The sequence below is a fragment of the Galeopterus variegatus genome, unplaced genomic scaffold (assembly GCF_000696425.1).
Source record: "Galeopterus variegatus unplaced genomic scaffold, G_variegatus-3.0.2 Scaffold1717, whole genome shotgun sequence".
NCBI classification, from domain to species: Eukaryota; Metazoa; Chordata; class Mammalia; order Dermoptera; family Cynocephalidae; genus Galeopterus; species Galeopterus variegatus.
The window spans coordinates 338114-357034 of NW_007727828.1; the positions used below are offsets into that span (position 1 = coordinate 338114).

General features: G+C 37.8%; 1 protein-coding gene across 1 annotated transcript in view; it reads left to right on the top strand.

Moving 5' to 3' along the window:
• LOC103595216 (contactin-4-like) overlaps positions 1 to 18921 on the top strand; it is a 306924-nt gene that overhangs the window by 213041 nt on the left and 74962 nt on the right. The window contains exon 4 of the mRNA XM_008578555.1: positions 12298 to 12393. Within this exon, the coding sequence (XP_008576777.1) occupies positions 12298 to 12393 (96 nt within the window). The remainder of the gene's footprint in view (positions 1 to 12297; positions 12394 to 18921) is intronic.

Below are 18921 nucleotides of genomic sequence, written 5' to 3' on the forward strand. Positions count from 1 at the left end.
TATTACTCCAATCCAGAGGTGGCTGAATTAGCTACCAAACTTCCAACTTGGCAGAAGGGTGTGAACATTGCTGTCATCATGTGAGTACCAAGATGCCTCATCAGAGATCCATAATATCTTCACTAGCTCACCCAAGTACACATGCATATTTTAGGGACATTTAAAAATGCATTTATCATTTACTTCACTGTGTAGCATCCTGCTAACTGTGGCTTCATCTACAGTCATTAAAGACGTCTGTGGAAATTTGAGTGCCACAATGAGGTTGCAGCTGTAAAGTTTCTTGCTACAGAAGAGCAATGGGAGTTGTACCAGAACTCAGTTGCTGAAAACTTCAGCAGGAAATTTGCAAAGCAAAGACAAACCCAGAAAAAAACAGAATGAAAAATGATCTCAGGATCAACGTTGTGAAGGTGGAAAGATGAAAGGCCAGTGCTCTGAAGTGCAAGATGAGGCCATAGCTGGATATGAACTTGTCTCATATTTTTTAAAATCAGAGTACCAGGATTCTCAATATTGACAGAGCCTGGGTTTGAGTGACTATCCTGAACTCTCTTAATGCTAAAGCTCTCATAAGTATCCAGTCAAGCCTGCAGTAAGGTGAGGATGTGCCCCAGCACTGTCTGTGTGCACAGACCTGCAGTAAAGACAGTGAAGATAATTGAGCAGGGCCAAGATGGGGATGAAGAGGAACCAGGTCATCAGTGCCATAGTAGAAAAAATTGGCTGGCTTTTAACCCCACAAGTTAAAACCAAACCTCAAGTCTCTTGATCCTCATAGTTCTGGGTCCATCATCTGTGCAAATGGAATTTTGATTGGATGATCCACCCCAAGCAAGAAGTATTGTCTTTCACCTCCCATAGCACTTTCTTTCTACCGCTCTGTAGCACTGATTACTTCCTTTCTTTCTCACAATAGAGTTTTTTATGTGCCTGTATGATCTAGACTGTAAACTTCTTGTGGCCAGGGACCATGTTTGTTTCATCTTCATATTCCACAAAGCATCCACCACACATGCACCATAAATAATACTGAAGGACAGAGGGAAAAAAGGGAGGACATGGGAAGGAGGTCAGACTGAAGAAAGGATGCTAAGATCTGCTCAACTCTGAAATTCTCTGGCTTTGTGGGTTTTCTGAGGCAGAGAATGATAATTTCATCCAATGAGAATAGAAACGATCACAATAGTAGTTTGGGAATTGTCTTCCTTTAGGAAATCAGTATATATTTTGTACTTACGTCTCTTTCATTGTTTCTCACACTTCTTCAGTTGCTTAAAAGATTGTCTCTGTTTTGCTGAGGAGCTGTTTTAAACTTTTAAATGTAAGGTGAAATACTTATTTATTTGCTTCCTCAGGTGTTGCATGAACTAAGATGACTTCAGCATCAGTTATAAATAAGAAAGTACAAAACTAAATCGAGACTGCTTTGTCACTTGGCACCATTCTGCGCCCTTCTTGGCAGTCTCAGTGGGGGACAATAGCTGAGTTGGCAGGGAAGAGTGATTTATCCTCCCACACATAGAAGGAGGATGGGAAGTAAAAAGGCTTTACGTTTATATTACTTCCTCTTTTAAGTTTTTCATACCAACATTCCCTATCTTGTTTCCCTAACTTATTTTTCTATAGTTCATATTACCATCAGACACTATGTGTGATTTCGTTTGTCATCTATTTTACCCATCTTAGGCTCTTTGAGAAGAGAGATTTTTGTTTCCTTTAGTGTTGTCAACAATGTATCCCCAGTGCCTACAACCCTAGTATCCACCAGGGATTGGTTGCAAGACCCTCCTAGTATGCCAAAAATCACAGGTGCTCATCCCACGGATATGAAAAGTCGGCCCTCCCTATAAGCAGGTTCCAGATCCTATGGATACTGTGTTTTCCAACTGCAGTGGGTTGGTAGGTTGAATCTGTGTATTTGGAACCCGCAGATGTGGAGGGCCAGCTATATTTATTGAAAAAAATCCACATATAGGTGAACATACATAGCTCAAACCCATGTTGTTCAAGGATCAACTGTAATAGATACTTACAGTAGGCATATTGTAGTTATTGAATGACTCTTTACTGGTTCTTGTCTACCATAAGGTGCATTTAAGAGCAAAGCGCATGAGCAATGGCATTTCTAAAAATTGCAGGTTTACCACGCTGCAGCCTTATCTCTTATTCCTCTTTGTTGAAAGTGAGAAAAGGGAAATAGCACCCATAGCAAAATCTAAACAGATGATGAACTAACACATAGCTTGCATGTATATTTGATGATGGTTTTATTTTCAAAACTGTAATTAAATGAGATAAAAATATATGGTTGAAGTTGCCGAAGCAACTTAAATTCAACATAAATAACAGCTGCTCCTCATCTGGGAATTTCATTTGTATACAGAACTTTTTTTTCATGCCCTTAAAATTTTTAAACCAGGGTACAGCTAATTCAACATCCAGTATCTCGAGAAATGTTTCATACTTAAAGAAAAGAAGGAAAAGAGAAGAGAAACAGCCTCGCTGAGCCAGTGATTAAATAAACCAGTTACTTCCTACAGCTTTGATTTCCCCAAAACAGCTGTATGACAAAGTATGTCCAGATTCTTAGGAGCAATGAATCTAACCATGACCAGAATTTTTCTTTATGCATTGCTAATCCCCATTTTATTAGTTTGGAAACCCCCAAACTGAGTACATAGTGAGGAGTCTTCTATTTGCTTTTAAAGCAAAACTCTGTAGAGCACGGGTATTAGAAAGTAATGATAACGTTTGCCTCTCCTTTTAAAGTAGTGATCAGTGAAATTTCCTCCCAAACTTCTTAAGGAAAAAAATACCTACTTCTAAAAAATAGAATTTGAGAAAGTTTAACTACATGAGCATCTATCTAGTTTCATTTATGAGCAGGAAGTGAGAAACTGCCCCTCTTTCCTGAGAGATTGTATCCACCTCCATTAAGTGCTGGGCAAATTTGATAGTGAGTTCATTGCCCAGGTTTCTATCCCTGAGAGATTAACAAAAGAAAAGGAATGGAATGAAAAAGTTTGAGATGAAGAGATTTCTTTCACCTTGAAGCAGGTTTTTAATGACCAATTGTATGGCTGGTGGATTTGTAGTCTCTTGGGTTTGATCATGAACTGTGGGCCATATATCTCCATTTTACTGATACATTTGTAAAGTTTTTTCTATAGATTACTGACTTTATGATGTCCTCTTGATACGTGACTTTTCAGCATTTTCTTCAGAGAATATGTATTCTAGTGTTACTTGAATGTATCCGATTTGCCCTCTAGGGTTGCTGGTTTATTAAGAAGACTGGTTCAATGAATTATAATTTGCTGCTTTTAATTGTCATTGGGGAGAAGAATAGACTATGAAGTAAAAATTCAAAATAAAGAATTGTTTCTTTCTGTCAAAACTGTAATGATCAAAAGTCTATCAGTTATAGAATTCTCACATTAGATGAAGAACAGGTAATTGTATGATATATCACTGACTAGCTAACAGCCTTGATCAGAAATAATAGGCCCATGCAAATTAGATGATGTTTCATGATTTCATCATCTCAGGCATTCCGGAGGGGCAGGGGTGGGCGGGAAGGTATTTCTTTTGCCAAGCAGTGACTTTGTTTCATATGCTGATTATATTCCAATCTTAGTGTATCTCTGACCTTGTATCTCTGAGCTTTCATTTTAAGGGGAGGGGGAGTAGGTGTCTCAATGTCCTTATTAGAAGACCTTTTCTTTTTTTTTTTTTTTTCCTTTTTGTCTTTTTTTCGTGTCTGGCAACGGATCGCAACCCTCAGTGTCGCGCCCGTACCGGACTGGGACCGGCAATGGGATCGCAACCCTCGGTGCTGCGCCCGCACCTCGCTCAGCCAGTGAGCGGGAACCGGTCTGTATGTGGGATCCGAACCCTTGGCGGGAGCGCCGCCACGCTCACAAGCGGCGCACTGTAGCAGTGCGCCACCGGGCCAGCCCCTAGAAGACCTTTTCTTGAAGTTAACTTCCAGAGCATCCCTGGCTATTGAGTTCATAAAGGCTCTTTGTAGCCAAGATGCTGAAGAACAGTGTGCTATGTGGACAGATACAAAAAAGTTCACCGTGTCCAACAAGTCTTGCTGACCACCACCTTAGCGTGTGAAACTGTAGGAAGAGTAGTGCTCAACAAATACTGATTATCAAATATGTATCAGAGGCTGTTTGGGGCATTTGACAAAGACTGGCAAAATTTCCGCCCCCCACTGAGCTTTCATTTGGGGGAGAGAGAGGAGACAATAAACCAGGAAGCATAGAAATGGAAAACATAAGTGCAGGTGATGGTGATGATTGCTATAAAGGATGTAATACAGAGGTGATAGAGAGTGACTGAAGCCAGTCAGTGGTCTACTTTAGAGAAACACTCAGGGAAGGCTGCTCTAAGGAAGGGACATTTGAGGTGGTTCCTGAGGAATGAACATGATAAGCCAAAAAGTGGGGAATGTGCATTCCAAGCAAAAGGGACAGCAAGTACAAAGGTATTGAGACAGGGTGAGCCTTAAGGTGTTTGAAACCCAGAAAGCAAAACATGATTATTACATTATAAATAGGTAAGGGGGAAAGTAGCCAGTAATAAGGCTGGTGATATAGGCAGGGGCCAGATCCCAAAGGGCTTTTATAAAGCACAGTGAAGAGTCCATATTTTACTCTAAAATTTACTAGACCAAATGCTTTTCTGAAAACTTTATTTCTCTTTCTGTTGTGTAAGTATGAAACCAAAGATAGAGACTGCAGCTGCCTAACCATGAACACTACTGAGTCAGGATATGCGAAAAGAGATGAGCTCCCATAGAGAAAAATGCTGGTAATAATAGCTTGTATGTCAGGGCACCTGTCTTCTAAGGAGAACAACATTATTAATGAATGCTGTATCTCACTAATTGCAGTAATCTCATGAGTTACATAGGTGCACATTTTTATGGAACACACAGGGAAACTAAAACATTTTAAATTGAGTTGTTTTTGAGCATCTTAAACAGCACAAAGGTCTAGATAAAATAGGGTATGTCAAAGAAATAAGGAAAAGGAAAGAACTAACATGAGAAATAAAAATAGCTATCAGGGAAGTCATACACGTACAGAGAAAAGGGCAGCAAAGCAACCTTCATGTTCTTGTAAAGTCAAGAAAATAATAGTTAAGGGGTGAAAAAGTGTGAGTTTCAAATGGTCAATCAGGTAATAAACAAGTATGATTTCATTCCTGTTATTTAATTCAAAGTAGAATAGAGGCTAAATGTATGGACTTCTGGATTAAGAAGATCTGAATTCTTTTTTTTTTTTTTGTCTTTTTTCGTGTCCGGCAACGGATCGCAACCCTCAGTGTCGTGCCCGTACCGGACCAGGACCGGCAATGGGATCGCAACCCTCGGTGTTGCTCCCACACCTTGCTCAGCCAATGAGTGGGAACCGGTCTGTATGTGGGATCCAAACCCTCAGCGGGAGCGCCACCGCGCTCCCAAGCGGCGCACTATAGCAGTGCGCCACCGGGCCGGCCCCAGGAAGATCTGAATTCTAATCTAAACTTCCACATACTACATCTCTGACCTTGGATGTCAATTTTTTTTTTTCATAAAATGGGATTAGTAATAGAACCTACATCATAGAGTTGTTGTGAGGATTAAATAAATAAATACGTAGAAAGTGAGAGATTATGTTTCTTATGTAAGCTAGTTGGAACTGGCCACACATTCTTCCAAAGAGTAACTCATATTTATAAAAGTGATTAAATTGCCAAAGTAGACCACAAAAGCCTCCTTAATATGTAATATTGATTACGCTATTTTAAATTCTTGCCTAGGTTTTGTTCCTGGAAACAAAGAGTGATGTTGTAATGTGGTGCAAGAAGAGAAAGAGGAGAGTAACTTCCTATTTTGCTAAATACAGGATTGCTGACTCTAGGCAAATTTGTCTTCAGCAATCTCCATGTCCCTTTCTTCATCCTATTTTTTAAGTCATTATTCCTTTTTGAACTTTCTCAGTCTAACCTTGCCCTCCCACTACTTCATAAATTAAATTTCCTTTTGTTTCTTTTTTGGTTACTTAAAACTCATATTCAAAGAATCCATGCTGAACTTACTTGTTAAGTGGAAGCAATTTGATTGAATTAATTCACTCTTCACTCTAAATGATGAATAACAAGGTGATACCTTTGAAGATATTTATGGTTTAAAAATGGTGTTTCTGTAATTCCAAAGTAATATCTAAATTATGGAGTTTTATCTGGTTTGACAAATCAGTAAGAAAAAAGTTCAGACAGTTGGAGAAAGAACATAGTAAGGGCTGGAATCAGCACCTGAGAGCTCCAAATGATCTTTCCCTTTTATTTTGAAATACCTTTTCTGAGGATTTTCATAGGGATATTTATGTCAGCATCTTTAGGGACTGTGAAAGAACAAGATCAGAAGCCATTTCCATGAATGAGTCATTTGTAAAGGAATAGCAACATACATGCATATCTATCAATATTTTACAATTTTTAGTATATATGGATATATTTGAATTTCCATTTATATTCATGTTATTTCCACTTAGTATATAGTATGAATTTCTAAAATTTTATGCTTGATGAGTACATTATGTCATCAGTAAATAATATAATGCTTCATCTTTTGTTTCCATTTAAGAATCACATATTTTTACATCCTTTAAAAAAGGTAAATGAATATCAACTTTACTGTTCTATGAAAATGATATTTTTCAACTTTACATTAAAAAGTAACATAGGCTCTCTTAAACTATAACATTGTAGGAAGAAGTTGTGGAGAATGATATAAATTTAGGATATATTTGTCTGTGTCTCTTAATTGTAAGACATATAAAGAATACAGTCCACACACTGCAAAGGATAAGATATCTGGTTCACTTCAGCACCTGTCTTGACTTGAAAATATAATTAAGACTAGCAAAAGAGGATGCATTTTAAGTCTCATTAGCATTTTTTGCCACAGTAGGATTCACTTGGCCACTCTAATATTCCTTTATCTGGTGGAAGTTTAGACTCCGTAGCTTTCCCCCAAGTGTCACTTTTTGTAGACTTTCCTTGGAATCTCAAAAATGATAAGCTCAAAAATCATATGATAGTGTTAACACTTACAGTCTTCTCACTTTGGACCAGGCAGTATGTTAAGTGCTTTACATGCATGATGTTAATCTTCAAAAAGCCCAGTGAGATAAGAATTATTGTCCTGACACTAGAGATGAAGAAATTGAAGGATATTAAGAAACTCACCCACATTATACAGGTTGAGAGTAAGAGTGCTAAGATTGTACTCAGGTCCTTCTGACTCCAAAGCCAGAGTGTTAAACCGCTATGCAGTTCTTCCTCTAGCTATATACTCTCTCACAGGGAAATCCAGTCAACCATGCCAATCTCACTAATGGTTTCTTCCTTCTCCCTGAGTGGAAAGAATGTCCAAAATGTGGCTTTGCAACTTGTAAGGTATTGTAAATTTAGATTTATTTTCAGTATGAGTCTCTACAATCCAAGAAACCACACAAACGTGCACCCGCACATATTCGTACTCAGGGAGAGAAGGGCAGAAAGTCAAGACATAATTCTAAATATGCTGTATGAGATAACTGGTTCTTAGAGTTGCTCTTCAAAATGCCTCTTGCTTTTTATAAATGGTGCATCATCATATGGAAATCATATTCATAACAGATACATCACTTGGCCGTTTTTCCAAGTTGATATTGATTTCCTTATTGATTACTTCTTTCAGAATTGGAGGAAGCAATAACAAAGGGAACTGGTGCTGACAATTTCTTGTTCTGAGACCACCCTGTGAGGATTAATAGAATCTAGGCCTACCCATGTCAAGAAAAAGTGAATTGGTATTTTTTTACTTGCATTAAATAATAAAACATTAAAAATCGATGCATTACATGCATGGTTGCTGTATCGTTTTTCCTTTCTCCTTTTCTCCCTTCTCTCTATGGATTCTTAACAAACCATGATGTGTGTTATTATCTCATTAACCTTTCCTGGCTATTTTAAAACTAAATTTTCTATAGCCTCCTCTGGGTGGTCCTACCCTGTGAATAGCTTCACCTCTTCCTGTCCATTGTGTGTGATAGCTAGTCCCTTAATGACAGATAGCCTAAATATATTACTCTTTCTTACATCTCTGTTAGTTCTCAAAAAATATTTGGGGCCCTCTTGATTTTATTTTCTCTAGACTATATCCAGGTATTTATTGTAAGCTACTTTTCTCCAGCTCCAAACGTTTAATTGCTTTCAAGACAGGAAATATGTGGACTTTTTTTTTTCCTTCTTTCTCTGATTTACTTGGTGATCTGAATTCCAAATGTTTTCCAATATTATGGCTTTTTATTACTGACCATATATTGCAGCTTTAAGGCCTTTGTACATTTTCATTTCTCCAGGAATTTAGCTGCTAAACCACCTCCTCTATGTTTTCAATGAGCTAACACATTCCAAATACTATCGCATTATTTTGTAATCTCATTTTTTTAAAAATGTGGATATTGGGCCGGACCCATGGCGCACTCGGGAGAGTGCAGCGCTCCCGCCGCGGGTTCGGATCCTATATAAGGATGGCCGGTGCGCTCACTGGCTGAGCGGGGGGGGGGCGACACCAAGCCAAGGGTTGCGATTCCCTTACCGGTCACAAAAAAAGACAAAAAAAAAAAATGTGGGTATTACATTTCATAGGAAAATAAAGAGCAGTTATTTTCACAGAAAGATATATGAAAACACATCTGCCACAGATTGTGCATTCTTTAGCACATGATTGTTGGAAAAAGTTATGTAAAATGCTGACAAATGAAATCAGCACCAAAATATAGAGCTATTTTTTTTTTAAAGTTTACATATCACATGTCAATAAAATACAAAGCTGGAAAAACAACTGTTTTAAGAAGCCGCAGTACATGGATATTAATTCCTTGTCGTACATATATATATTGTATATTCAACCATATCTTTAGTAACCAATTGCACAAGCTCAGAGGGAATACAGCCCAAGTGGAATCGTTCTCCTATCGTCCTAACAGGCAACAATCCTGCTTCTTAATAGAGATATTTCTGATTATTTTCTTCTTGTTCAGCTTCATTCTTTGCACCTAATGTTTAAAATCCCCACATTAAGTGCTCATCCACAAAGAAAAGCAAAGGAATAGAAGATTTGGAACCAGTGTATCAAACCATCACATTATACATTGAAATGTGGATTTCCTTGCATATCCATTGAATGTAAAATTCATTCAGATGAACTTTTTTGTCTCTAGAATGTCAAGTAACTGGTTTGAATGCTCTTTTTCACTGGTTTCTCTAAATCAGTGGAAAAGGCATAGATTCTGGTGCTTCAGAGCAGTGGCTTTGAAGAGAAACACGTGAATTTGAATTCTTGCTCCAGACACTTTGTAGGTGGGTGGAGAAGGGGCCAAACCTCTCTGAGCATCAGTTACATCACATGTAAATTGAGAATTTAAACTATAATGGAATTTAATGAGATTGTATGAATATAAGAAAAATACTTGGCACATGGTATGACCTCAATACATTTTGCAAGTAGCTGCTATTGTTGCTATTAGCGTAATAGTCATGGTGATAGACCATTATCCATAATGTGTTCTAACATAATGCCAGCTGCTACTGATCATTACCTAGTACCAAGGCTTTGGTGATAAAACGACTCTAAATAAAGTAATATATGTGAAAATATTGCTGGTGAAGGCTTGGCCGTGAGTGTACAAGCTTCAGTAAATACCCATTCACACATAGTTTTTGAACTTGGAAAATTATCATATTGCTAGCAATTAGAATCTGGATAAATAGTTATATCCAAAAAGACCAGTTTAAGATAGGTAATCTTTTCCTAAACATGTGCGTAAATATCATGTCCTTTGATTAGCATCTACAGCTTACTCTAGAGTGTGTTTTCTACTTGGAATCCTTTTTTAAATGGAATGGTTGGTGTATGATTTGCCACTGGATTCCTCAGCAGACAGAACAAACATATATTGAACACCAGCCTTGTACCATGAAAGACTTTGTGTTTGGCCTTGTGCTTTTCAAATATTATCTCATTTAATCTTGGCACACGATTGTCATTTTAAAACAGAACACATTTATTGTTATTTTATTTATGATAAAATTAAGACTTGCCCAATGTCAATACAGCTAGTAAGTGGCAGAGACGGTTTTCAAAGTCAGACCTGCCCAAAGATAGTGAAGTCTTTCCATTCACTATCTACCATCTGGAATCTACTTCAGTTAACTAAGAAATGTTTCTAAATATTTTCTCAAATACCAGATTAATGTGATATCCTCTGAATGCCCAAATTTTGTACAACTGAATGAATTCATAAACTAAAAAAAGGAAGAAATGGTTATTCAGTTTTTTAAGTTCAGAAAGGACAATTAAAAATCAATGCTTATATTTCTTATTTTCTTTCTCATTTAATAAAACTGTTCCTCTAGTTACAAACCATGATTGGTTTTGCCTACATGAGACCTGATCTCTATTATCTTAGCTCTAAATTTTTTATGCAATTCTGAAAATTGGATAGGATAGGCATACAAAAACATAGATGACTTATCCTAAGAATCTGTATGTCCAAGTGACAGACTGATTCAGTGTCACTTTTAGGGATAATGGTTTAAAACATTAATTCCATAATAAGATTTTTTAAATCTCTGGCTTAATTTCTTTTGAAGACAACACAGACCATTTCCTTAAAGAGAAGAAAAATATCATGTTTTACCCTCACCTGGTGCCCATTGAGAAAAAGAAATTTATTACATCAGAAATGTAATTCAAATGACAGCATTGATTTGTTTTGTGCTGAGTATGTGTGTATCCTTCATGTGCCCTTTCACACCTGACTCTGGCAGTCTTTGTTTAGCTATGATTAGGTGTTATGTGTCATTCCTGCCCACTAAATTCTTGAGTTCCTGCAGGGCAGAAGCTGTGTCTCACAGTATTTGCATCCTGAGCTGGCAATCAGATGGTACCTAATCGAATTTTTATAAATACATAAGTGATGAAAGCAATAATGTACAAACATAAAATTTTACTAATTCCAGCAGAAGTTGGTAATTAAGAGATGTATATGTATAATTTTTTTTTAAATATCCTATGCTCTCCTTGAAACCAAGCCTGTGTGGAAACATTCCAATTTGTCACTATAGCCTTCCTGTTTGTTGTTAGGATCAAATGAGATAATCATCTTAAAATACTTACTGAAATGGCCAGCATGGAGGAAGTAGTCAATAAATGTTACTGTACTCTAGTGTGCACAGCCAGATGGCTTGCAACCCTGCATGACACACTTGAGTTTGAATAGTCCTCAAATCCAATAAAAGGTTATTAAATCAAATGTTGTAGACAACAAAAAATGAAATGGCACTTAAAACACTCCTTGTTGAGAGGATTGACATTTGGGAGGGTGGGAGAAAAAACATTTTTGAACAATAATATATCTATCACTTGATTAGATATATTTCTTATGTTAATTCATTTTTATTTGTGTCTGTTTATTTACTGACTCAGACTGTGATCTTTAGGTTTACAAGTGTCTTCTCTATCTAGACTTGACCTCCTTGAAGGAATTGAACTTTCAGAACCATGAACAGTTTTACCTTCTAAATATTTAACAGTACACAAGAACTTTAACACAATTATGTATGTATATATATGTATGTTTATACATTGTATATAGCATGTGTGTGGAGAGAGAGCATCATATTCTAGGTATATATGGAGACAGGTATAATTGCATATAATAGAGTGGCATGTGAAATTAACAGAATTGAGTATCAGAAAACATGAGTTTGCATCCTGATAATGAATTTAATTATAGAGAAGTCTTGGGCAAGTCACTTAACATCTTCAAACCTCAGTTTCTTCACCTAAACTTATAGTGTTCAATAGGATTTTCTGGAATGATGGAAATGGTCTGTGCTGTCGAATGTGGTAACTGCTAATGACATGTGGCTCTTGGGCTCTTGAAATGTGACTAGTATATCCGAGGAACTGAATTGTAAATTTAATTTAATTTTAATGATTTTAAACTTAAATAAGCACAGGTGGCAAGTGGCTGTGTGAGCGTATGGCATAGCTATAGAATCAAGGAGGACGGGCAATAGCTTGTGATATTATATGAAAGGAGGCTAAACTGAATTCCCCTGGTATGGGTGCTACCAAGAGTGTTTTTCAGCAGGAGAACTATCCTCCTTTGAAATAGTGATGCTTTCACATGATAGTGTAGGACTTTAAAGTTTAAACACTTTCTCCTTTATTTCTCCCAACAGATCTTGAAAACTTTAAAACAAGAACAAGAAGCACCGTGTCTGTCCGCCGCGGGCAGGGAATGGTGCTGCTGTGTGGACCGCCACCCCATTCTGGAGGTACCTGTGCATGCACTGCTGTGTGCATACTCACTGACTGCTCTTTTTCTTGCTGAATGTTCTCCCTCTTGGCACCAGCTAAACAGATAGTGTCATTTATAGAGATTCCCAAAGTCCCTCCATGTAGAGGAAAACCATTGTGAGTGCCTCCCATAATTAGGATAGGAAAATAACAGATTGTGCAAATGTTCCACCCACTGCTGTCCACCTGGCACAAGGGGAAAGACACCCAAGTCAATCAAAATCAGAGTCCTGTTGCTTGGTAAAGAATGAAGCTAAAACTGCCAGTACTTCTCACAACTTGATTGGGTTAAAAAAGATGGCCCTGCTTCATTTCATCTTGTTGTTGGTCTGGGAAGGGATCTATGAATGGTTTCTACCCATGACATTTCTGACACCAAGTATGTGGGTTTTTCCCATGCCAACAACCAATTCTCCAACCCTCTGGACACCTATGGGGTATACAGTGATTCCATTCTGACACTAATTACCCAGAGTTAGTGTCAGACCCCGCAGGGTAAAGGCTCAGTCCTACAAGACTGCCCCCATTTCAGATGCCAATCACAAGTACTTACCTCCTGTACGTCTGGCCAACCAGCTGTAAGCTGGGGGTTCCCAAAATCCACTCCTTGAGTTTGGTAATTTGCTAGAATAGCTCACAGAACTCAGAGAAAGCAGTTTGCCTACTTTACCTACTAATACCAGTTTATTAGGAAGGATATTATAAAGGACATATATGAATAACCAGATAAAGACGTATAAAGGACAAGGTCTGGAAGGGTTCTGAGCACAGGAGCTTCTGTCCCTGTATAGATGGAGTGGGCCACCTTCCTGTCACATGGATGCATTCATCAACCAGCAAGCTCTTTGCATCCTGTCATTTAGGGTTTTTATGGCAGTTTCATTACACAGCCATGATTGATTAAATCATTTGCCATTGATGATTGAACTCAGTTTCCAGCCCCTTTCCCATCCTTAAAGGTCTGGGAGGTGCTGATGGGGGTGGGATGAAAGGAGGAGAAGTTTGAAAATTCCAGCTCTCTAATTACATGGTTGGTTTTTCTGGCAACCAGCCACCATTTTGGAGCTATCTAGGAGCTCACCAAGAGTCACTTCATTAGCACATATTCAGGTATGGTTGAAAGGACTTATTACGAATAACAAAAGATGCTACTTTCACCCCTAGCAATATTGTGGAAATTACAAGGGTTTTAGGAGTTCTCTGCCAGGAACCTGGGATAAAGACAAAATAACATATTTCTTATTAATCACAATATCACAAGATCAGACCAAAAATTAAAGTCCCTGACTACAGAACCCAAAATCACTTTGTGGAGAGTAATAATGACTATATCTGCTAGGAATGCACTTGACTGCAAATAACTGAAAACGCAGCTGGCACGGCATACATAGATTGGAGTTGGTTGTTCTCACATGCAAGATTTTCAAAGGTATGCAGTCTAAAGCTAGCACAGCTTCTTGAGGATGTCTTTCAGGACTCTAGCCCTTCTCTGGTCCTTCTCTCAAGTCTTCAGCATGTGGTATGGCTGAGGCATGAAATCTGCATTCCAAACAGGAAGAAATAGGAAGGAGCAAGGACAAATGGCAAAAGCTCTCTCTGGTTCCACTTACCTCTATTATGGAAAGTTTGTTTTGCTGAGGACTTTACCTGCATTTCATTGATCACCCAGTGGCAAAGGAGACTGAAAACTCAAATTCTTTATGGAGATTCATGATGCTCTGAAAAATATTATAATTTTATATTGGGCAAATATCTTCAATTGTTAATAAGGGAGAATATGGGGAGATGTTGTGTAGGCAACTTGTGGGGTCTGCCAAAAGGACCAACGATGATGAAGGGCAAATGTCACCACACGTGAAGAGTTCAGTAGTGCGGAGGTTGAACAAGTGGTGATATTTGTTAGGATTCCACTAAGGCTTATGATGACAAGATTGATAAACTCTACTCTTGGAAATTCAGGGTGAAGTTCAGTTTGGTATCTGCTATCCTTGTTATTACCTTAGTTTTCTATTTGGCTTTATACATGATTAAAATAGCAAACATTTTAAACTTAGAATTTGAAAAACACCCTTTTATTTTTGTCCTATATTCAAAAATTACAACTTTTCCTTTCTCATCTAATGTCCCAGCTAACCTTTTCAGCAGAAAATAACAATTAGCAAAATAGCTAAAAGGCTTGCTTTTAAAGCACCCTGTATATAAGGCAGTGTATAAGAGGCAGGTGCCCCTCTGAGTCTGGATGGACATGGAATTGTTAGTGTTTCTGGTTTTTGAAGACTGGCAGAGAACCCAGGTTTGATTTCAGGGGTTTGTGTTTGGGAAATGAGTTTATTTTTTAGGACTTCATTTTCCCTTCACATTAATATCAGAAGCACTAAATTTGAAGTCCAGTTCTGGTCCTATTTCTGTTTCAAATCACTATTTGATATTGGGCAAATATCTTCAAACTCTCTACACCTCACTCTACATATCTGTAGAGTGACGAGATTAAAAAACATCTCTCAGATCTCTTTTAGTTCTATTATTACATAATTATAACTCAGTAAAAGCTAAACATCATATTTATCAAGTATTTTTGCATTATTGAAGGTCTGTTCTTTATATCAGGAAGCCTCTAAACTATGGACATATATTTAGATTCAGGTGACGTTCACTCAGATTAACATTTCCATTCTTGATATGAAATCCAATCAAAATAAAAATGGAATATTTTGCTAATTTATTCTGTAGGCTACCTTCTAAGCATTAAGCTTTTGTAACATGGCAGCAACTCTAAAAATTAATCTTGCAGGTAGATACTGAAAAAAAAAAAAAAACACTACTCTCTGGTATAATGATATCTTCAGGAGAAGCAAAACACATGAAGTGATGCTGTGCAGCTACACGATGAGGTGCCTGACGACTTTCTCCTTCCCACAGAGAAATATATTAAAATTTCCCCTATATGTCTACTGAACTATGCTTGTCTCCGCTGGCAACAGTCTGCAGCTCTGAAATCTGGTTCCTTGAGCTGTGCTGACATTTCTGACAATCTTGATGGTGAAAGACGAGGAAGTAAATATTCTCATTATGGGCTCTATTAGAAACCGTATGCACAGTAACACTGTGGGCAAGGCAGGAACGGCAAAGAAATTTTCGAGAAAAGAACAAAGAGTATCTTCATGGTTGCAAGACAGCATCTCAGACATCATCAGTTTGGGCAGTGGGGTCAATGATTATCTGATGAAATCACCCCAATTATTCAAAAGCCTCCAATGTAAACTGTACAGCCGTGACTATGTCATTGTTCTTCCAAGCTGTGTATCATCTTAAAGCTGGCAAAATCACCATGAGCTACTGGGCATACTGAGCATTTTAGACCCAGCATATGGTATCCCAGTTTCAATTGTAACAGATCATGCAGAGGAAAGGAAATGAGTCAGATTTTTATTATATCAGTGAGGTACTGAGTAATGGCATGTAATCCATTGTAAGGGATGCTGCCTATCCTGTTTCAAAAGCTGTTCAGAGTCAGACCTTCTTAAGGGTAATATAGAAATGAGCAGCAATTAATCTATTTTGAAAAGCATTTCAGTCTGCTGGTATTTCCAGCATTCATGCAATCGCTATGTGTATTATCTCTGTCATCTCTTGGTTTATATCCATGAATTCAGATGTGATACCGTTGTATAGATTTTTACCATTAAAAGTTGACACAAACACCAAAAAATAGAAATTACTCTGATGGACTCTGCTCGTCCCTGGTGCTCCTTCATATTAGAAACAGAGATTATTGAGGTTCCAAAATGTTCACTTTGCTTTCCACCAATTCTAGGGTCATTTGACACCAGGAATCCATGACCTTTAACCAAGTTTTCATAAGTAGGAATAAAACTAAGGCACTTTGAGATTCTTCCTTTCAGTGTACTAAAATTGCCAGGTTGTTTATCAGTGAAATCCTCACAAACTGTTCATCAAGGGAGGTTATTGTTCATACCTTCCTTTTGTATGTCACCAAGACACTTGCTATACAAATGGTGGTTCACAGACCAGCAGCATGGACCTCATCCAGGAATGTGTTAAAAGGACGGAATCTCAGATCCCACTGGGTCCTACTAATCAAAACTTGCATTTTAATAAGATCTCCAAGTGATTGTATGCACATTAAAGTTTTAGAAACCCTGAGCTGTATCTGTGGTTCCCACACACGCCTAACCTGTGACCAGTAAGAAACACCAGAGCAAGTTATTAAAGCCCTGGGTGCTCAACCTTTTCCCAAGGATATTCTGATTTTATACATCTGGGGCAGCGTCCCCAAAACTGTTGTTTTAAAAGACTCCAGTTGACTGAGGCAGCACCAGATTTAAGATCCACTCACCTTGATCACCTTCTACAAAACCAGCCCGGGGCCAACCCTGCTGAGATGGAGTGCTTTGATTTCCATATCACCCAAGCAGAAGGGTTGAGCATTCCTTACATCACATTTGTACTCAGAGGAATGTGAAATATAATATAATCACCTGAGGATCTATTTTTGATTCCATATATTTTTGTATTTGACCATAAGGGAAATGAAGAGCTAAGAAAAGACAGGTTTTTCTCAGTAATTCCTATGCAGAAGTAGCATTTTCTGCTACTAATGCTAATTCTGATTCTGAGATTATTTTCATTGTGATGGATCTTAGAGAAACTAGCTAGAATCTTAGTCATTAAATGCTTTCATGCAGAATACGTCCCTATTAAAGTTGGATGCCATTCAAATAGAATCAGACCCAGGGACCTCATAACAGAGCATCTGTAGAATGCTTTATGGTGTTCATAATGCTTTAGTTTACATTATACTAACTTTTGATCCTCACAATTATCGTATAAGAAGTAAGAACATGTGTTTCATAGATAAGGAAATCAAAGGAAAGAGATTATGGGAAGGCACACTCTAATCAATAGCAGGGACAAAAGTTACTGTTGCCTAGAACGTGCCTTTTTTGGCAGATAGCAGAGAATGTGGAAATATGTACTGTACTCTCTATGCCAGTGGTTCTTTGGGCCCCACCCTAGGTCAACTAAATCTGAATTTCTTGAGGGGGGGGGTCTTCTGGCATCATTGATAGTTTTAAAAGCACCCCAGGTGATTCTGATATGTAGCCAGAGTGGAAAACTTGTGTCCCTGCATTACAAAAACAAGTAAGTCTTGTTCCAGCAAAACCTTTCTATTTGCAAACCTCTCCAGGGTTCCATAAATTTGATTTGATTTGGACTATCCATACAGATTATAATGACAGCCCTAGAAGAATCAGTCATGCCTTCCCACAGCATGGTATTGTAGCTGGACTATTTTGTATTTACTGTAGGACAGATGTAAGACTTGAAAGTAGGACACCCATGTTCCGGTCCTGGTTCTCCTATTAACTTATTCTGTGGTCTTGGGCCAATTATGTGACTTCTCTGAGCCTTATTTCCTCATCTGACTTCAGTTCCTACCTCAACACACCTACTCAGCTTTCGGCATCAAGATCTCACCTTCAGGATCAGACTCACCTAGTTTCTCTTTCTTTTTTTTTTTTTCTGGGTAAGTGGTAAACAATAAACCTTTTATTTGAAATATGTATACATTGAATATTTTTAATGATTTTAACAAATTCTCCTGTATTTTGTTATGACTGATGCATCTGACTTTTGGCATTAGTAAAAACGGAAGAGCCCCCATCTCCTCCTTGTTTTCTCCATCCCTTTCATGTTGAGATATAAGTTACAAACATGAGTCTTTGGAAGTAATTATATAGTTGTCCTGAGTCATTTGAATTTATACCTTCTCCACATACAAATATGAATACAAATATTTTCATGCTAAATCACTTTGCATGTTGTATCCTGCTTTTTATTTTTATTTTTTATTTATTTATTTTTTAATTTTATTTTATTTTGTCAATATACAATGTGGTTTATTATTGTGGCCAATTACCAAAACCTCCCTCCCTCTTCCCTCTCCCCCCTCCCTCCCAACAATGTCGTTTCTGTTCACTTGTCATATCAACTTCAAGGAATTGTAATTGTTGCATCTTCTTCCCTCCCCCCACCCATTGTTTGTGTATTTACTTATTTATTTTTAGCTCCCACAAATAAGTGAGAACATTTGATATTTCTCTTTCTGTGCCTGACTTGTTTCACTTAATATAATTCTCTCTAGGTCCATCCATGTCATTGCAAATGGCAGTATTTCATTCTTTTTTATAGCAGAGTAGTATTCCATTGTGTAGATATACCACATTTTCCATATCCACTCATCTGATGATGGACATTTGGGCTGGTTCCAACTCTTAGCTATTGTAAAGAGTGCTGCAACTTCGATTTGATGATTTCCATTCCTCTGGGTCTATTCCCAGCAGTGGGATAGCTGGGTCATATGGTAGATCTATCCACAATTGTTTGAAAAACCTCCATACCATTTTCCATAGAGACTGCACCATTTTGCAGTCCCACCAACAGTATAGGAGGCTTTGTTTTTCTCCGCAACCTCGCCAGCATTT